The 22,382-nt window shown below is 41.3% G+C and overlaps 1 protein-coding gene across 1 annotated transcript; it reads right to left on the bottom strand.

Moving 5' to 3' along the window:
- Positions 1-164: 164 nt before the first annotated feature.
- Positions 165-17,830, bottom strand: cln6a (CLN6 transmembrane ER protein a). Its single transcript, XM_080729648.1, has 7 exons — positions 17,697-17,830; positions 16,460-16,577; positions 14,515-14,613; positions 13,204-13,392; positions 10,473-10,528; positions 8,933-9,055; positions 165-856 (listed from the first exon to the last, which is right to left on the bottom strand). Exons 1-7 carry the CDS (start codon positions 17,750-17,752, stop codon positions 586-588), a joined length of 912 nt encoding a protein of 303 aa, XP_080585774.1. The 5' UTR covers positions 17,753-17,830; the 3' UTR covers positions 165-585.
- Positions 17,831-22,382: the final 4,552 nt, after the last annotated feature.

Genomic DNA, 22,382 nt, shown 5'->3' with positions numbered 1-22,382 from the left:
AAATGTATACATTTTTTCGCAAAGCAAAGCCCTGCCTCATCATATAAGGCCATTGCACAAAAGTAGTGAAAACAGCAGATATACAAGCACACAACGCCTCGCACCGCGAGGCGTTGTGTGCTTGTAGATTGGCTGTTTTCACTAGTTTAAATCATTTTTAAAATGATAAATACAAAACAAACGGTTTTGGACATACAAGGTTTCCACCCGACAACGACGAAATATAACTCATGTACAGTAATTGGCCCACTGGCTTGTCACTTGTTATGATCTGAAATGGCAAATCTTTGAGTAGCAGCAGCGCTATAGAGAGAGATCTCTCTCTATAGCGCGCAATGAGGGCCTCTCCAACTCTTTTTCCCGGGCTGAATCAGGGGCCCAGCACGTCCCTGTTCAGGCTTCAAGACAAACAAACAAAAAAAAAACCTGCTCATAACAGAACTGCAGCCAGACGGTACTCATTGAATTCAATTCCACAAACTCAGAAAGGTAGGTCTCCAGGTGATGCCACGGTCACACATGATGCCTCTTTCTCACGTTGAGGAGCAAGGAGAAAGTTAACAACATCATTGTTCACATTGCCACTCAGTGGCTGTCCTTGACATGTAATGTGTAATAGGACCAGGGCTCTGGAACATAGACGATCCCTGGGTACTTTTTGCGCAAGTCCGGGTCGTTCCATAAGTATAACACCCACACGGCCACAAGTACCATGGTGACGCTGAAACTGCCAAAGAGGAACAAGCCGTTGCTGTCTGGGCTTATGCCTCTGTGCTTTTGTCCTATCACTGTGGCAACCATGGCGAGGTACGTGACGAGGAAGAGGGGGAAGATCTGTCCTTCAGTCACCAGGTACCTGGAATTAAACCAAAAGAAAGATTGGATAATGTTAGATTATTCTCAGAGAAACAATTGGTTTTACGTTGAGAACGTGGCATCGAGAACTCATGAACTCTATTGGTCTGGAGAGACCGACTTATATAACTGGGGGTAGACAGAGAGACTTCGAACAGCTTTGGGAGGTATATATGGGTGATGTGGAGACAAATACTTGAAAATAATGTGCATATTCACAATGGTAATGTAAGGTTAAAGAGAAGAGGAAAAGAAATGGAGAAACATTTTGTGAACAATGTCATCATTATTTTTTGGTATTTCATTTTATTTTATTGTATTCTTTTGTAAACAAGGTAACTTTTAATGTAGGCTGTGTCTGTGGGGGTGAGTGAATGGGTGTGAGTGTATATTTTGTGTTGTGTGAAAAAATAAATCTATAAACAATTGATTTTAACATTGCAATCAAAAAGGATGTACATAGTTGAGCCCTTAATCTTGTTGCCTTTCAATTTGATGAGTTCTGTTGGCATTTGTGGTAGATTTACAGACAGAGTGACATAGAGCAGTGGTTTTCAACCAGTGGTCCGGGGACCACCTGTGGTCCGTGAGAGGGTTCCAGCTGGTCCCCGGCTAAATGATGCACAGTTGTTCTACAAGCTCACACTGCGAGCTTGTAGATCTGCTATTTTTGAAAAAGTCGAGAAAATGAGGGCAAATCTTTGAATATATATGTATTTTTTAAAGTGAACGTTTGTAACTCAAATTTTGCTTCTGGGTGGTCCCTGGAACTAAATATTTTGAGATGGGGGTCCGTGGCCAAATACATATAATTTTGGGGGTCCTTCACATGAAACGGTTTGAGAACCACTGGCATAGTAGTCTCTCAAGAACAGACTAACTGAGCTCCAGTTAAGTGAAAAGGACCTTTTCTTTGACGATGGCTGGCCAGATTGCTGACATAGAAACACAGTTGGGAAAATGTTGTCGTTGGGAAAAGGGGTTACTTGGTTTAAAAAATCAGCAAAAGGGGGTACTCAAGCCAAAAAAGATTGAGAAACACTGGCATATGGTATGAAAGCTGCTATTGCGCCCAGTGATGAAGTAGCAACAAAGACCCCCATTTCTGGAACCACATGATGAGGAATGGAAAATACATGGAAATAATTCTCTTTTCTTTGTGTCTGCCTTTTATGTTTGCTTCTGCCTTATTGGCATCAGTCAAAACACACCTGCTCTTCCTTCCTATCTTTCTATGAAAGGACACTGCAATTGAATTTCAAAGGGAATAATAACTATGTTTATTGTCCCAGAAGGGATATTTGCCCTCAAAAACAACAACAAAAATACAACACATAACCATGTGGCACAGAATAGCTTATCAAGACAAAACACGCGGTCCCGGCTGCACACAGAAAACCATGCTATCGACAGGGCTGTTTGTTTTTGTTGTTCAGCCGCAATGGCTGAGGGCAAAACTCAAAACAAAAGGGCTAAAACAAGCCCACTTCCCACTTCCAAGGTTCTATATCATACATGGGAAACTGGCGGCCCGGGGGCCACATGCGGCCCCCACCTTCACTTAATGCGGCCCGCAGGTTAATACTGGAATACCAAACATGACCTGCTTTAATTCCGTCACCTATGTTAGTAGCGTAATGACTAGTATAGTAGTATTAAAATGTACTTTTTTTTTATGTCAAATGTTTTTGTATTTAAGTTCATAAAGTTAACATGAGTATATAATTAAATGCGTTTGAAATTAAATCAAAATGTTAATTTCAGGATTCCAATTTAAAAATAAAAATAAATAATTCAGGATTCCAATTCAAAAGAAGTAAAAATAGCAGATCTACAAGCTTGTAGATCTGCTATTTTTGCTTCTTTTGTATGATATAATAGAATGATAAAGTAGGACATAGCAATATACAATGTGGCCCTCTGGAGTGAAGGTGGAAATAAAGTGGCCCTCGCCATCATCAAAGTTGCCCACCCCTGTTCTATATCTTCACTTAGATGGCATGAGGTCGAAGAAGTGATACAGGGGATTATCAGTTATTTGTTATTGGAAGTGCTGAATCATAAACTATGCTTTCAATAACAAATGACTTTATGACATGAAGCGTGGGTGTGGGAAGTCTGATGATCTTGAAGTTGAGTTGTGTGTGTGTGTGCGCACAGGTTAGGATTAAGGTTAGGTACCGCCGTTCTCGAGAACAGACTTATCTTGCAGATAATAAAGATCAAATGGAAAGGAAGAAAACAGAGAGGGCGTTTGTGAAGTTGGCCGATGGCCTAGGCTCGCAAAATAGCTCAGCTTTTTATTTCTCCAACCTCCACCTCCGATGCAGTTTTTTACAGTGTAAACAAAATCCCAAATGCAAAAAATAAAGTTGGCCAAAAAATCACAAGATAGAGAACTCAGGAACAAAGGCGAAACAAAAAAAAAGGAAATAAATAACAAACAACTGCACTAGGCTATGCCCATGAAAGGGCCCTGGCAGCTCTTTCACTTAGGTGTTCTCACCTCGCTCTCCCGAGCATAACTGAGTTGCCCTGGGTTAGCAGCCTCCCTTTAAAGGAGTGGATCCTACCACTAACCAGGGAACCAATTAACAGCAAATAGCTGATCTACAAGCTCTACAGTACCATATCAATAAATGTTAAAGTGTTTTACACTACCCATCATTTAGGTTAGAATTCATGTATAGAGACAATAGGAAACCTTTGCTCAATGTTATAGTCAAACACCCCCACTCCTCTACAGTACTGGCACCCTCCACCCCTATTTACGTGGAGTGGTACAGCCCTGCTCTGTTTGACTGTCCCACATTCCACAGAGCACAGCCAGCACTGCAGAGGAGCTACAGGTGACAAACAATGAGCTAAATCACAAATTCACAACACTTCACAACAGCGCTCCCAATTACTATTTGGCGCAGCTGTGTGTATGCGTGCGTGTGCATGCAATGTCTTTAACCAGAGCCCATATTTCTATAGGGCACGGGCTACCCTGTGACCTTTTATTTGAGATTGGTTAGCCAGATTGCCGCCGGACTAATGGGACGTCGGAACAACGCTACACACCCCATCGTTGGTGGTACTGCTCCAGGGCCTTGGGATGTCTGCTATAGGTGGTCCAGCTAACCCATAGAGCAGAGCGAGCCAAGGAGTTTGATGTCCCGATTCTCCAACACACTCCTCCTCCTCAACATAGCAAAACCTGCACTGGCACACCCTATGCAGTGGTGAATCTCAGCATCAATGACAGTTCTTGTGGAAAGAAGGTAGGCGAATTGATCGACATTTCCCGAAGTTTTCCACATAAATTGTGGGGGCTTGGGAGCAGGCCCGTCGTACAGATTTTTGGGAGGGGGGTCAAGATCAAAGATCTGGGCCCCCCCTCCACGTCGGCCCCCCTCCGTTTTTGACCCGCGCTGTGATTTATCACGGGAAATTATTCATTTTTAAAGTAAAAAAAAATAAAAAAAACGGCAGAACAGTTTCTACCGACCCGCCAACTCGCCATGTGTTAGTCCATATGTTTCCAATAAATTAATGTTTACTCAAACTTGTCTCGGAGTCTAGCATTTCCTCATCGTCGAAATGCTCCCGCAAACAAAACATGGGTCTGCTTCCGCCTACAAAACGTCATGTCCTAGTATGAGAGAATAGCGAAGGAGATCAACGCCACATGATATGTGCGGCCATTTTCACACAATGAGATTCCAAGATTCTGCAGTGGAAACTTATGCCGGATTTAGACTGCAGTCAAATCCAGCCCAAATCCGATTTGGTTGTCAAATCCGATCTTTTGGCCCGAGTTTTCACACAGCATTTGCAAGTGACACAGATCTGATCTGTGCGTTCAGACAGCGTCAGCCCAAAGCTGCCCTGCGGCGACATGTATGCTTTGGTTACCGTGGTAACGACGTAGGCGTCATGACATTACGTCACTACGTCGACGCTACGTTCAGGAAATGCGACATAATAGACTATAGTAAACACACGTTACAATATTGTTTTTCTCTCTTCTTTTCTTTACTCTTGTTTCGCTCTTCTCTCTGGTTTTAACTGTTTAGCTCACGTGTTTTCTCTCTTCTCTTTTGTTTTTCTCATGTGCTCAGTGCGCTGTAATCAAATAGTAAATACTCGTGCTCTGTAATGATGTAATTTACAGCCGCGCTCGGGTCGCGCAGCAAGTGACGCTTGGCCAGTTTGATGTGACTTGCATATGACTTGCATATAACTCTATGGGGTGGATGTGGTTGCTGCTTTCAGACTGAGTCAGATGTCCTCAGATCCGATATGGATCGGATTTGAAACCACCTCTGTATGTGGTTTTTCAAAATCGGATTTCATGTGACCTGCATGTGACCTGTCTAGATTTAGACTATTTAAAAAAAAATCGGATTCCAATTTTGATGTGACTCAGATCTGATTCAGGCTAGATTTCAGTGGCAGTGTAAAGCCGGCCTTAATGACATCACAGCCTGAGCCTACCGTAACTGACAGTGTAAATGCACCCTCAAATCTTTCCGAGTCCTCCCGGCCCGTGTAAAATACATGTAACACATGTAAAATAATTATGTTTTAGTAATATTGTTGCTGCTGTTCTACATACTGCCAACCAGGTGAAGAAATCACAGACTGAGGCTTTAACCTTTGCTTTTATGTGAAATATCCGAGACCATTTTATAAAAGATGCTTCAATCAGAACATATTGACCACTTTAAATGCTCTAATCTTAAGATAATAACCAAAAATAGGCGTCACAGACATCCTGAGCTTGTAGATAGCCTATTTTCACTGCACAACATGTTTCCATATAGAAGTCCTAATGACTGAAAACAGCCATGGTGAGAACTTTAATTCATAAGTGTGAGACACGGCCGAGACCTCTCATCGACAATGATAATGAAAGCAAGCATCTTACCAAAGCCTTCCATATGAAAAGCTTCACCGTTTAAATGATTTCTGTGTTTTTCAGTGACCATTGTAAAGCTGTCTTCATCAAGGCGTTTGACTGACAGTCAGTGGACATTAAAATAAGAGTAATTCGTCAAGTTGCAGAAAAGTACGCGTTTGACTTCCACCAGTCGGCAGAATGATATGCACGTACATGTTTATCATATCGCTATAGAGATATTTAGCATAAATATAGAGCAGAGGTTCTCAAACGTTTTTGCCTCAGGTCACCCCTGTAAATAGCTTTTGCATCCACAGCATACATGTGGACTGACTTACATTGATAGCACCTTACATTTACATCATATTACGGTACATAAATATGTAAATATTTCCCCCTAAGATACAGTATGACATGAGGAAAACTTGAGAGTATCCGTTTCCATTCAGGACAGACTGAAAATAACTTTATGCTTGACAATTATTAACCACTTGAACACCATCATCCCTGTTCTGCGGTGAACATTCACCAAAATGATTGAAAAGGAAGGCGTAAAGTCAAGTGTAACCCAAGTCTGTTTTACTCAGTATAGACTATAGAGGGTCTTAAGCCTCTATCAGAGTCGGCACCGCGGTGTAGTCTTTTTGAGTCATAAAACTACAACGCTACGTCATTCCTCGCGGTGAAGAGCTTTCCACCGCGAGTCGCGACACATCTCTCTGTTTTTACTTTCAGACAGATAGGCTCTTCACCCCGTTCACTGATTGGTCGATCTAGACCAGTCAGTCACAGTGTTAGGACTTCACCGTGACTGACTATGATGGCCTTCACTTATTTTCTGACTGGAGGTGGAAAGCTTTCCACCTCAAATTTGCGGTGAATAGCTCTTCACCGCAGACTCTGATAGAGGCTTAAGACTCTAAGTGGTTAAACTGAAGTGATATTGATCCATTCCATAAATAACTATTGGGCGGCACCCATGGACTTACGTCATGGCATCACTTTGAGAAACCCTGATATAGGTATACAATTTGTCCATATTGTGCAGCCCCAGACAGTGTGTGTGTGTGTGTCCCCCTCTCCAGTACCTAACCCGTTTAGCTGAAAATTAACATTGTGTATTATTGCCACCATGGAGGTGGATTAAGCAAAAAAAAAAAGAAAAAAAGATTGATATCTTTCAGGTGCAACAGCTTCTGTCCATAGCAACAGTCTGCTCTTACTGGCAGCGGCCTGCTATCGAATTACAGACTGCTGAATGTCATGATTGACCAGTCAGAATGAGAACTGTCTGCCTGCCCATCTCTGTTAAGCCTATACTGACTTAAACAGGCTTACTGAGAAAATCTCCACAATATCAGCATTTTTATTGCACAGAAAAGCATGCGGAGGTAGAATAGGTTGGAGAATGACACCCAACAGAGATCGAGTATTAATCGATTCATCATATTGCCTGGGAATCCAAAGAGATTAGCCCTATTCACGGCCCGCCCACTCAGCAAATTTCTCAGCAACTTCCTGGTGCTGACGTCAGTTTAGAAGGGGAAACTATAACAGAAATAGCTGGACTTAAAGCAAACAAATCGTTATTTCGAACGGTAAAGTAAATTATAATGCTTTGTGCCTTTTACTATCTTGTGTTCTTGATCATGCTAGCCGTACTATTCGGAAATTGCATTAAACTAGAAAAGAAAATTTCGAAGAAATTTTAAGTGTGCCTGCAGCTCGCTAAGTGTGTGCAACCTTGTATGTGTTAACATTAGCATCTTTGTTAGCATTAGCATTTGTTAGCATTAGCATGTGTTAGCATTAGCAATATGGTTTCTTGTTTTTAAGAAATAGGCTCCTCCCACAAGTTCCGCAAGGCGATTACGTTGTCCCGTCGCTCCCGAGATCGTTTGTGTTTCGTTTTGAGAGGGTCGTTCCCCCTGAAAAACACGTTTTGGTATGAAACGGTTACGTTTTGGCATGAAACGGTTACGTTTTGCGCGTTTGTGGTGCCCCCTATGGGTCGAAGTGGAAATGCTTTTGGGTATATGTTCAGTATAGCGCCCCCCACTTGTGGTTAACATTTGGTGTTGACTGGATGTTTCGTTTGTGATTTATGGCTACTTCTTACAAAACGGGCTCCTCCCGCTAACTTTGGAACCCTGTTACGGAAGAACGGTATGGACTATCAAAATATCGTTTAAATATGTTTATCGCATGAGTCCATAGATCGTGTGTATCGATTTTTGTGACATTTGGAGAAAATATGTAGGAAAAGGAGCAAAAAGTGTGTTTTGAAGAAATTCAAAATGGCGGAAAATCTATCCTGACGCAAATGGGCGTGGCCTATATGAGGAGATGCGTCATGACCCAAGGAATCCAGGGAAAAAGGAATTTTAATTTTCCGACCCACGGTTCAAGAGTTACAGGCCGAAAGGTAAAGTGGACTGTTATAGCGCCACCATGAGGCCAACTGACGAAATTATTTTTTATTTAATCCTTGATATCATTATAAATCTCCTCTCCAAGTTTTGAAACTGTAGCCCCTATGGTTTGCGAGAAAAAAAATATTAAATGTGAGTTTTTGCGATTCACATTATAAGTCAATGGGTAAAATTAATTCACTAATAAATTAATATCAATTAAACGATACAACTTTTCCCCATTCCCGGCCGAGCCGCACGTTTTGATGTATATATTGCGGCGGTGGCGTAAATTGTGCGGCAGTTATTACGAGCCGAAATTTTGTGACGTGATTATTATTATTATTATTATTATTAAGTATGGCGGATAACAATAAGTGTTTTGCCATTGCATGGCAGGCACACTTAATTAGCGATTTCTGTGTTAACTCTATGGGCTTTTAGCAGGGTTTTACCCTTCAAAACGTGACTTCAGCACCAGGGGGATGCTGAGTGGGCGGGCCGTGAATAGGGCTAATTGCCACATTTGAGTGTACCTTATATTTCCAAATAGTAGCCCTGGTGTTTAATGTGCTAAATCCATTTGGACCCTGAGCGTTTAAAAGGAACCAGATGGCTATTTGTAGCAGGCTTTTATTTATTTGGACGGGGCGTTTAATGGGCAAAATTATGTCAGACCCGTGTGTTGAAAAGGAACCGGGCGGCTATTTGCACTAGAGCTACTATTTGGAAATAGATGGTAAATTAAAAGAAGATAATGCATGTGGAACAAACTCACCAATAGTAGAGGGCACTGGGTCCCAGTATCAGCCAACCAGAGAAGGGAATCTTGCTTTCTTCTTTGGCTTGGGTGCAGCAGCCAGTGAAGTAGAGAAATAGAATAATGAAGAAAGGAATATACCTAAAGAATTGATCAGAGGATCACTGTTAGACAGTAAAGTGTAGAGACTTATCCCATAATAATATTCCATTACGTTTGAATGCGGCAACATCTATACTATAATTTTGCGAATGTCTGTCTGAGTGAGTGAGTGTCTGTCACAGCGTTTCTCCTCAGTGGCTGGAGCAATTGATCTGAAATCGCATCACCATTAGCATATGAACACACCTGACATAACTGTGAAGCCCGTTTGTCACTTTCACAAATCGTATGCTGTATATTAGCATTTTTATGGTGTAACTACTATCTATTCTGCATCTACTGTAGCATGAGGCATATCTATTCTGCATCTAGCATGGGGCAACATGTTTAACCAGCTCTGTGTGTGTGTGCGTGTGCGTGTGCGTGTGTGTGTGTGTGTGTGTGTGTGTGTGTGTGTGTGTGTGTGTGTGTGTGGGCGGCGGGGGGGGGCTCTTTCAGATGTTGTCATGTAGATCGGTACACATCTGTAGCCTTTAAACGAAACAGGTATTTCTTACATTGATGCTCCTACATATTATCATGCAAGCACCAGAAAGTTACTTTCCATCCCTCATATACTGTGTGCACAGTGCACATCCCATAACCCACACACTGCACATCATTTCGGAGCTCATATCTTTGAACGGGTAAGGACTAGTTAGTGATAATGGTCCGTTTGGTTACATTTGTACACTCCCTTTAATGGTGGCACCTAAAATGTGTTAAATACATGCCCATTATTCCACCGGCAAGGCTTTAAGCACTGTCTACTAGCCTGGCATTGCCAAACTGGCGAGGTGGATTCACTCACACGTTCCTCAAGAGAATCCATGTCATCAGTCTGGCAATGCCAGAATAACTGTCTACTATTTGAGCCAACTTATCTTGGATAGTCGAACCAGACACATTTTGTAATCATTGTAAATGAACAAACCGACTCCTAGCAGAGTATTCCCTTATTAGAATTCTATTCAGATGGTTACAAGGGAGGAAGAGAATCACCACTTTCTTTCCTTGCTTGCAATGAGGCAGTAAAAGTAAGTAAAAGTATCAATACTGCAATGTAGAAATACTCAGTCATTCAGAATTACTTGTTCTTTTACTTAGTAAAAGAACAAAAGTATTGTTATCAAAATGTACTTGAAGGTACCAACAGTAGAAAGTACTCATTATGCAGAATGTCCCATTTCACAAGTTTTCGAATTTATAAAAATCTTCGAGACATAGCAGATCTGCCTGACTGAGATCAATGCGCCACATCATGACGCATTGTGAGCTTGTAGATCTGCTATTTTCAAAAGGAAGATATATATTGTTGAAGTCGTTAATGTATGTTTTGTTTTGTCTGTTTAAGTACAGTACTTGAGTACTTGGTTACTTTACACCACTGCCCATTTCCAGCACAATTATCACCTACCACATTAAATGTCCCAGTTGTTCATCATAAAAATACAGCAGCTCAAAGGAGTCAATCTAAGAGAGAAAAAGTGATATGTTATTTTTTTCCTACTGTCAAATAGGTAACACACAAGATTTACAGGTATATTGTAATGGCACAATTTAACTTTGCAGTGGCAGGCAAGAAATGGATCTCTCTTTTGCATGGAATAGTGCCACCTATTGCTCAAGTTGTGCATTTATGCCTTCCATTCCAACCACATATCAGACTTGGGCGTATTGTTATTCGCCAGTGACATGGATAAATGCTGCACTTTCCCCCAGATGGACAGCATCAGAAAACCAGAAAATGTTGATGACGATACTACAGGCTTCCCCAATAGGCGGCCCGCGGGGGGCTACTGTCTGGCCCACACCAACCCCAGTAATAATGGTGGTACAAGAGCAGCAACAACACTAGTATATCGTCGTTGTCGGGTGGAAAACTCGTATCTCCAAATGTGTACGTTCTTTCGCAAATCATACAAGGCCGTCGCACAAAAGTAGTGAAAACAGCAGCTCTACAAGCACACAACGCCTCGCGGTGCGAGGCGTTGTGTGCTTGTAGATCAGCTGTTTTCACTAGTTTAAATAATTAAAAAAAATATGAATTCAAAACGAACGGTTTTGGACATAAAAGATTTTCACCTGACAACGATGCAATGTTGTGGCCCTCGGCTTGGTACCCTAGACATAATTCGGCCCTTGGGGAAAACTAATTGGGGAACCCTGCAATACTATGTCAAAGGTGACCACATCAAATTTCTTCAATGATCTGATCTCAAGTAATTAATTGATGTGAACTTAAAGCTGCATTGTGCAATGTTTTTGACAGACAGGCAAGATTTCATTGAGAAGTCTTCTTTTTTTCGGTCTCTTTAAAGCATATCGTCAAAAAATAGTTAAGAATTCAGGATCTCTTCCCTGTTCTGTTTGTGTTAAAATCCCATGGCACCGGACCTCCCTCACTCCCAGAATCCCAATACTTACTTAGGTGAGCAGATTCCCAAGGGATCGGCTATTTATTTATTTTTTGGTATAATTGTTTGCGCAGGGAATAGGGATGCTAGGGTTCAAGTGTTTACATTCTGCTCACCCCTACCCTTACCTCCCACAATGGCTTATTATCCAATGCACGATCAGGGGTCATGATTGCCATGCTGGCTTGTGGTTGACATTTTTATAAACAATCTGTTTTGCCACAGGCATACAAATGAGCGATAATATTCAGGGCCTTGGGAATAATATTACCAAAAAAAAAACAAGAGCTATGGCCTTAAAATGACCTTTAAGGTCTGTACCTACTGGGGGTCTGTAACTTATGCAGGTCCTTGATAATAAAAAGTTAGAGAACAACTGTCCTAGTGGACTAATAAAGTGCCATAGTGTCATGGCAAATCAGTCATACATATTCGGAAGTAAACTTGGAGACTGACATTCAGTAGCCTTGTGATCAAAATGACAACATTATAATAAACAAAGAATCTAAAATTTGCCAAGGACAAGGCCACTTCTTGCCAGGGACACATGTGTCTGTGTATGGTAGTAAGTACTGTAGCACATTTGTTATGCTTTGGTTGCCATAGTCATTTGGGCCTAAGTGAAGGGGAAGGGAGAGCTGTCTTGATTTGACACATAACGTACACATAATGTTAATCGGGAGTGCAGTGTATCATGTAATGGGACTTTAAAAGGACCAGTCTGGCATATGTTTATTGACTAACACTTAGCTCCTTTCGGAACCACTCGCTCCGAGACTATGCCGCTCCGAGATGTGGTTCCTGCTCACAGCATGCCCAAATGAGGTAGTTATCCGGGGGTAGTTCACCAGGTTATCAACCGCTCTTACCGTCACTAAGCATTGTATCCAAAATGCAAATGCTTTTTTTAGCAGTGGGGGTAATCCAATCGATTTGTTGAAACAATACTTTAAACACGCTCGGGAGGTCACAACATTTCGGCAGCACCATGGAGCCGAGTTTAGTCGGTTGACGCCCCCCCGAACCGGGGACGGGTTTGGACGGTGCCGAACCGAAATAAGTTATTCTCCTTATTAGACTCTGAATCGACCCTAAGGGTTAGGGTTTGGGTTAGGTTCAGGCATAGTGGTTAACATTCACCAGGTTAGCATTCACCAGCGTCGGCAGGTTAGCATTTCACCCGGTTAACATTCACCCGGGTCGAACAAATGTTATGTCGAAATATCGATTCGACACGCTCCCGTATAAAGTACCAACTTTAATTAGGCTGTTCTGAGGCCATTTATAGCCCAAGGAATGTTTTTTGTGCAAAACAAATGCTTGCAATGGATTCAGCATCATGACAAACCCCTAGTTAGACCCCTCACATCCTACTTAAATACCCAGAAAAAAAGGGTTTTTCTGGGTATTTTCCTCCTGTATAGAAAGTCAATGGGAGCCGAACTTGATTTGGCCGCTGTGGCGACACCGAAGGTTGCCGACTCAGGCGCCCAAGCTAAATCATTAGAGCAAGCCCTGGGCTACATCTGTGAAAAAATGTGGCACTTTTAGACTGATTAGCGCGAAATATCCCTAACGCCCCCGACTAATATGCACGCGCGCACACACACACACACACACACACACACACACACACACACACACACACACACACACACACACACACACACACACACACACACACACACACACACTTAGATACTGTACAGTATGTTTTTAATGAAGCCTTACCAGTGAGGCCGGCTTGAGATCTTTAATAATGGGGTTCTCCCTGACGGAGAGATGGAGCTGGTAGCCGCTCAGGATGAGGCGGTGGTTGATGGAGTCGCCCACTAAGTGGATGCTGGCTCCCATCACCAAGGTAATGATGCAGAGGTAGACCGCTGAGCGAGGCAACGTCCTGGGACTGCGCTCAATCAGCTGAAACACACACACACGCACACGCACACGCACACACACACACACACACACACACACACACACACACAGGCATTAACAACTTGTGATAATTCGACTCGACTCAGTAAAAAGTTGAGTTGAAGTCGACTTTATTGTTTGATGACATCATCATCAAACGATGGGGGGAAGGAACGGGGGACAAAACCGGAAAATGACTTACTCTAGACTTGACTGGATGGAATAGCCTAAACTAAGCAATCCTTTCTCCCTTAAAAAGGCTTTTGTTTTGATGTTATTATATGGCTGAGTGAAATCTCACTGTGCTAGTGTGCTTTGACAAAACCCAATTAGAAAAGGAGAGAATCCTGTCTTTGACAATAAGCAATCCTACTGTTTGAATGCTATACACACACACACACACACACACACACACACACAAATGGAGCAAAGGAGTCGACTTGTGTAATGAAGTTGACTTTTTGATTAATGCCCTAACACACACACACACACACACACACACGCACGCACGCACGCACACACACACAAGATTTCTCTTTTAGATAATTTACTTGTGTTCTATGTACGATTTAGCATTATTTTTTATATCAGGCAACCTATAAAATCACACCCGTGTGAACTGAGCGGTGGTTGTGTGTGTGTGTGTGTGTGTGTGTGTGTGTGTGTGTGTGTACGTGTGTGTGTGTGAGAGAGAGAGAGAGAATATTGCAGTTGATGCTCAGACTAGACTCAAGAGCACCCTCTCTGGTCACTGAGTGGTAGTTCAGGCTACATACACACATACATACACGGATACATACACGGATACACACACGGCCATGCTATGGAGCGGTCTACCACCACTCAAAAAGCAAGTCTCTTGCACACATACAAATGTGACAGGTACGTAGGAGAACCAAATGAGGGTCCAACGCACTGAGAGAAGAAGAAAACACTCCTGCACACTGTTTTCAATGCAATAAAAAAACTTTAATGGGAAATCACAACGTTTCCGTCTGTTAGACTCAAACAGCGTTGTGATTTCTCATTAAAACCTTTTGATTGCATTGGACTTCTTTCCTTTTTCAATAACAGGCAACCTGACTTTACTTCTATTTTGGTAATAATGTGAGTAGTGAAACATACCTTGAGCAGTAGGAATGGTGTGATGACGTTGTAAGCCATGTGGAAGTAGTCTCCAACGCTGGGCTTGTTCAGTGGGAACCATTCCAGAGGAACCACAATCTATCAGGGCATTCACGAATAGTGATTTTTAGTATTCGAATTATTCGACCTCAAAGTATTCGAATAGTCGAATATTCGACAGGACTGGCCAAACTGTCAAATATTAAGTAAGCAAGAGGCGAACATTGTGAAAATAGCCGATCTACATGCTCACAACGCCTCGCGTTGCGAGGCGTTGTGAGCAGGTAGATCTGCTATTTTCACAATATTTATCTGTGGAACTGAGTCACATTAAATGCAATACCTACAATTCCAAGTGCTTGTCAGGGTGGGGGTCCCCAGTTCAAATATGTTTATTTTGGGGGTCGGCCTAAAAAGGTGTGAGAACCCCTGGTATATATAGAGCATTAACAAATTCATCCACCAGGGGGGCATTGACAACTCATTCTTATGACTTCCTATCTTGCCAAGTTTTATAACCTATATATTTTTTGGAAAGAGAAAAAAAAATAATAATAATATTCGACTTCAGTGAACAACATCGAATAGTGACTTTGATATTCGAATATTTGGTGAATGCCCTACAATCTATAATATCACAATAACAAGGAATGGATATTGTGCATTGTACCATGAACTTGAATTTACTGCAAGTACCTTTTTATATACACATTCATACACTTCATAATTATGAATATTATATCAGGCAATTCTAAATTTTGAGACAGGTTATTTTTTGTACAATCCTTCATAATATGGAAGGAATATTTTTCACAATAACCATTCCACATAAATGTGGTTTTGACAACTTCTCTAGCTTTAAACTGTGGTAGGCTACTTACAGTAGGTGATTTTTTATTTGAACTGAATTCTGGGAATCACAGTTCTAACAGACTATGGCGCTAGAAGGTGTCACCAAAAGGACTACTAAAATGGATGTTACACAGTGTTAAAGATAACCAGTCTTGAGCCTCCAATTTCCTCTGCTGTGAGTGAGAGTGAGTGTTCATTTTGACTGCACATTTTGATTTAGTTAAGTAATAGTCTTATGAATAAAATATAATTTACTTCGACTAAACTACAGTTGATTTTGTCGCCAAAAGAATATGTTTGCATGTAATGACAACTTGCATGCTTAAAATAAATCTACAAGTCCGAACTACAAGGGTTAAATAAAAACTTGACTAGCACCACATACATCAAAATTGGATTTTTGGTGTCAATATTTTTCGATGTATAAGGTAGCTTGATACAGGGTTCCCACACATCTTTACCAATTCATTTCCAAAACTTTTCCAGAATTTTTAAACCGATTTCCAGGACTTTATAACAATAATTCAGCTCAATAACGAGTCGCTTACTCCTATGCGCAATGCCCAAAGACAGGTAGTGTATGCCAGTGGTTCTTTTCAGGCCGTGACCCCTGAAATAATCATATTTGAACTGGGGACCCCGGCACCATGACGAGCACTAAGAGTTGAGGAATTTTGTATAACAGGGTTTTATTGTGAAAATAGCCGATCTACATGCTCACAACGCCTCGCGTTTGCGAGGCGTTGTGAGCATGTAGATCTGCTATTTTCACAATTTCTGCCTCTAATATTTGACAATTTGGCCAATGTTTAATTTGTCATTTCAGAGGTATTAACAAAACCAATAACCAAAGACAATGCATAGCTATTTTTTTTCCAGTACCTTCCAGGACCTTTGATCAATTCCAAAACCTTTCCAGTACTGGAAAAAATATTTTTCAAATTTCAAAATATTTCCAGGAATTGCATGACCGTGGGAACCCTGTTGATAAGGTACCTGTCTTTGATTCAGAAAGCAGGGAAAGGGGATACAGAAATCAACAAAAGTTTGAGCAGCACTGCACTAAACTAAAGCACGCACAGCATGTCCTTACCATTGCAATAGGCCTGCCAAAATCCAATATCCAGTTCTGCAGTGTGAGACAGAGCCAAATGTCAAAATGGAACCGTGAGCTTTTTCGAGGTGGTGCAGGTTCCTTTGAAACAGGTTGGCTGAGAACAGACATTCAACAGTGACTGTCACTATCATCGTGCAAACATCTCATGCTCAACTAATTATTATTTGTAGGCTATAGAACATACATGGGCAACTGGCAGCCCGGGAGCCACATGCGGCCCCCACCTTCACTTAATGCGGCCTGCATGCAGGTTAATACTGGAATACTGATATATTATTGATTTCAGCTGTTCCAATTCCAAACATGCAAACATGACCCGTTTTAATTCCTTCAGTCTATCTTAGTAGCTTAATGACTAGTATAAGTAGTACTAAAATGTTAAGTTTTTCATATCCAATGTATTTGTATTTAAGTTCATGAAGTTAACATGAGCATAACAAAATGCATTTAAAATGAAATGCAATTTGTACATTTCACAACAGGATTCCAATTAAAAAATAACAAAAATTATTCAGGAATCCAATTCAAAAGAAGCCAAAAAATAGCAGATCTAAGAGCTCAAAACGCGTCGCACTGCGACACGTTTTGAGCTTGTAGATCTGCTATTTTTGCTTCTTTTGTATGAGATACTCGAATGACAAAGTAGGATGTAGCAATAATATATGCATTGTGGCCCTCTGGAGTGTAGGTGGAAATATAGAGGCCCTCTCCATCATCAAAGTTGCCCACCCCTGCTATAGAACATTTGGACCAGAGCTAAAACTCAATGTGCTTCACATTATCTAAAAAAGAGGTATAAATATAAAACTAGGAATACATATACAATGCCAGAAGTAGTAGCCTACATTTGAAGGCTTCACATGGAAGCTTACCATAGGATGACCATAATAACTAACTAGCCAGTGAAGCTACTGTCAAAATTACATTCTCTGCTCTCCTGTTAATTGTGGAAGTGGCATCACATGATAGACACTGACAGTAGCAACAATGGCAATGGGGTTTATACGGACCCATCTTGATAGAAGGGTGTGGGAGGTTAGATTGATTCACTGAAAATCTGCCCACTGCAGGATCGATAAGTAAATAGTTTGTATCCAATATTTAACACTGTTCCCATCATGGCAATAAGTTCGCATGCAGTTACATCGTGAGCTATTTCAGAGGATAGCCTACTACATGATGATAATATCCTTTTGTGTGCGAAAGTACAAACCTATGTTTTGCAGTTGTCTGGAGATCATTGCCATGGCGTTTTCGGACAACCTGCATTTTTCGATTTCACTATGACAATGGTGTAAAACGTGTTAGTTACACTGTAACTGTGTACATGTAGGCTGCTACTGTAAACAGAGCCAGAGGAGATGATTTCCGCCTCTACTCGCGTTTAGCCAATCACATTGCTCTACTGCCACGCAAGCGTTGCCATGTCTGCTTATTATAAGCGACTTTGGGGCTTACTTTTCTGTGAAGTTTCTTATTTGCATTTGTTGCGCTTGTTTTCCTCAACTAGGCTTTTCTTTGGATCGTTTTACCAGTGGATATAGTTAGATAAAATATAACTTTAAACTTACACAGCCTTGCCAAGAAGCAAATAAACAGTAGATATATGAGTCGAGAGTAGTACTCACATTGACCACAGGGTGGCTCTCTAACACCACAATAGTTCAGCATCGCTACACAAGCGACAAAACCACAACTAAACTATCACTCAGACCAGGAAAAAAAGGAGAGTGCACGGCCGTAAGTTGCTCAAATGTGTTGATTGATTGAGTGAAGACTTTATTAGAAGTTTGCATAGGAAAAGTACTGTAGGCCTACTGTAGTCTGTAGCGATGGCCCCTCTGTTAGCTGCAGGTGTCCTACTGTCGCAGATAACTTTGACAGTGTACAATGTTTGATTGATTGATTGATTGATTGATTGAAGGCTTTATTAGAAGTTTGCATAGGAAAATGTACAGATTCATGACGGTACAGTTCACTGGTACAAGGTCTACTAAAAGGAGATCCATGAAAAGACTAAGCTTATTTCAACAGGAAACCATTTAAGTATCTCATATAACATTGAATGACAGACAAATAGAACACAGTACTATGCAGTAGACATGTAAAGAAAAAAAAGAAAGAAAAAGAAAACAGTAGGTCTATGTGCTTCATTTTCTGCTCTGTAAAGCACTTTGAGCTGCATTTCATGTCATGAAAGGTGCTATACAAATAAAGCTTTATTATTATTATTATTATTATTATTATTATACAATCAGTAAGTACAGTATATACAATATATACAAGGAAGGGGCAGGTAACAGTAAGTCTAAACAATCAGTATGTACAGTATATACAAGGAAGGGGCAGGGAGGGTAGGGTTGGGCTAGGTTTTTACCAGTTGTGAACGGCTGCTGTAAGTGGTTTTTTAGGGCAGTTTTAAAGGATGCTAGTGATCCACACTCCTTTATGGCCTTCGGTAAGGCATTCCACATTTTTGTGGTATAGCAGAAGAACGAGTTCGACCCTTTCTTTGAGTTGACTCTGGGTTGAACGTGATCTGTGGCACTGCCTCTGGTGTTGTAATTATGGACATCCTTAACGTTTATAAAGTATTTTGACAGGTACTTGGGTATCATAGTGGTGTAGTGAATCTTGTACACCAGTCCCATTGCAAGTTGCTGTACTCTGTCATCTACTCTGAGCCACCCCACTCTTAACTGGTGAGTAGCGGTGAGGTGAGTCTGATTGGGAAGGTTAAGCAGGACCCTAATTAGTTTATTTTGGGCTGTTTGGAGTTTAGTTTTAAGGGCTTGTGGGGCGTCACGATACCATACGTGGACTCCATAGTCAAAGAGGGGCTGGATTATTGCACCAGCTATGGTCTTCAGTGTGTTGAAGTTGACCATTGGGGCGATCCTCTGTAGGAAACGAGTTCGTTGGTTGATTTTTTGTATTACTTTTGAAGTCATCTTTTCGCTGGAAAGATTAGCTTCAAGGATACATCCTAAGTAAGAGATTTCGTTTTTTCGTGTTATGACCTTGTCACCCACTTTGATTGTGAAGTTCTCTACCTTTTTGAGGTTATGATTTGATCCAAAGAGGATGGACTCGGTTTTGCCCAGGTGAATTGATAATTTGTTGTCGTTAAGCCATGTGCAGATCTTACTCAGTTCAGAGTTAAGTGTCTTTTCAACCTGCAAGTGGTCCTTGCCCGAGACTAGGAGAGCCGAGTCATCCGCGAACAGGAACAGGTTGCAGTCGCAAGCAGATGCCATGTCGTTCACGTATATTAGGAACAACAGAGGTCCCAGTATGCTACCTTGAGGAACTCCACAGCTTACTGGGAGGGGGGGGGACAGGGTACCGTTAATCTCCACCACCTGTTCCCTCCCCACCAGGTAAGATTGCATCCAGCTCACTGCTGCGCTGTCAAGACCGATGGCTTTTAGTTTCTCAATCAGAATAGCATGATCCACGGTGTCAAATGCCTTCTGGAGGTCCATCATGACCATGCCACTATATTTGCCCTGATCCGCTTCGCGTTTGATTTGGTCAGTCAAATAGAGAAGGCATGTGTCAGTGGAATGGGATTTTCTGAATCCAGATTGGAACTCGTAAATCAGATTATTCTCATCGAGATATCTTGCAATCTGTTCGTAGACTATTTTCTCCATGACTTTGGATATGGAGCTAAGAATGGAAACGGGGCGGTAGTTTCCAGGGTCTAGTTTGCTACCTTTTTTGTGCAGGGGGGTTACTTTTGCTAGTTTGAAGTCCTGGGGGACATGACCCTGTTCGATGGAAAGGTTAATTATGTGGGTAATGATTGGAGCAATGGTGGCGGCTGAATCTCTGAGAAATCTAGCTGGGATTTTATCAAGGCCAGTGGCCTTGTGTTGAGGTAGGGCGCTCAATTTTTTAAACACTTCATCAGTTGTCACTGTGGAAAGTTTAAAGCTGTCTTTACTGACAGCCAGTTTTTTGTAGAATGTATTAACAAATTCTTCACCATACCGCCCAGATGGGGCGACCAGTCTTTTGACCAGTGAACGGGCTGTGGTGGTAAAGGTTTTGTTAAGATGGGTAGCCACTTCACCTTTGTCAGAAATGAGAGCGGCGTCCGTTTTGATGTTTATGTTGTGGCATATGGTTTTTGATTTTAAGCCTAATTGGTTGTTAAGCAACTTCCATAGGTCTCGTGGTTTGTTTTTGTATTCATCGATTTTGTCGTCGATGTAGTTTTTTTTGGCGGATCTAACTAGGGCGGTTGTCTGGTTTCTAAGTCTCTTGCATTGAGCAGTAAGATGCTCAACGTGGATTTTGAGGCCAGGGTTGAATTTGATCATGTACAAGATACATGATCAATCAGATTAGCCAATAAACGTTAAAACGCAGGGAGAAAGAAAAAAAAGTTGTTGGAGACCAATATAAAATATTTGATTTAATATATACATTTCACCCTTGTTTTAATGTATTTATATAGACTATATACAGAAACCAAACCAATAGGTATTGTAAGTTCAGCTACATGTTATGGTAAGATTATTGTGTTTTCTATGAAAACCACATCTTGTCCACATATCCGTGTATCTCTGAAGGTCACGCTGACACTGTGGTTCCCCTGACACATCACTGTGACATCACAGGTGATATCACAGGAGGTGACATCCCTAAGTAAAAGTCCATATATGGGTATTCCCCAGAATCCCTTTTATACCCTACCCATTTTGCCATATGAAGATCCCTGATGTCATCGATATACATCACTGGCCAGATATCTGTGTGGATGGTTCAGATAGGGATCTCCATGTATGGGCATAAAAGTTATTGTATGGTGTGATGTCATGGGAACCACTATAACCTTTTATGTCCTTGGATATATGGAGATCCCTGATGTCATCCCATATCTAACAGTAACAGGACTTCATATTGAACTGATAATAAAAAAGAAAACACATGTCAACGTCACTCTTCTCATTTTGTTTTAATTGACAATATTCTGGCCTTGTCTGGAACCAGGCTACTATATATACTTCACTTGCATATATTTTAATGTGAAATAAAATTTCACATGTTGAAAAGACATGCCAATTTCCGCCACCAAGAAGACCAAACGCTTGCTTGTGTTGCTGTCCTATTTCCTGTACATACTGTAGGACCCTCGCCCCCAATGCACGCACGCACGCACACACGCACGCACGCACGCACACACACACACACGCACACGCATGCATTTAATCTGAATATAAATTCCCAGGATATACTTGTGCCTGATTCATAACAAAATACTAATTGAAATATCCAACATAATTGGGACGTTGTAATTGAGCCAAAGAATTCCACAACAGCATAATGCAGCATTCCACATGAACCATGACATGAATGTCCATCATGTTTAGGTCAGAACAAAGGTTGTGAAGCACTGAGCTAAGTAGACGCCTGGAATAGCTCAGTGTCGTCAGTTCAGAAAAAGCATGTATGGCAACATGACTGGTGTCTTGCACGCGCGCCTTCGCACGCGTGCAAGACACCAGTCATGTTGCCATACCTTAGCAACAGGCATGATACATTTTATTTTTCCCCCCGTTTCTACGGTTTCTTGGGCTGGATATGGCAGCCTGGAACGGTTGTTCAAGTGCAGCTAAACTTGGCATGTTAGTAAACGTGCCACAATTAACAATAATGCATTGCACCTGTGCAGCTGACCTACGGAACCTGGGATTAATATACCATTTTATCAAGATGGGGAGAATACAAGTGTGGAGAATATTATTATAATACCTTGTTAATGTGACCATTTTGTTAAATTTTGCATTTGTAGTTGTTTTACTGTAATTTAACAACATAATAACCAGCACATATAAAGAGACATTCATGGATTTATACAGTATTTAAAAGTAACTTTTATTTTCCCCCC

This window comes from Nannobrachium achirus, assembly GCF_963921795.1.
Source record: "Nannobrachium achirus genome assembly, chromosome: 7".
In the NCBI taxonomy this organism is placed as follows: Eukaryota; Metazoa; Chordata; class Actinopteri; order Myctophiformes; family Myctophidae; genus Nannobrachium; species Nannobrachium achirus.
This window is presented reverse-complemented; position numbering and strand designations above follow the sequence as displayed.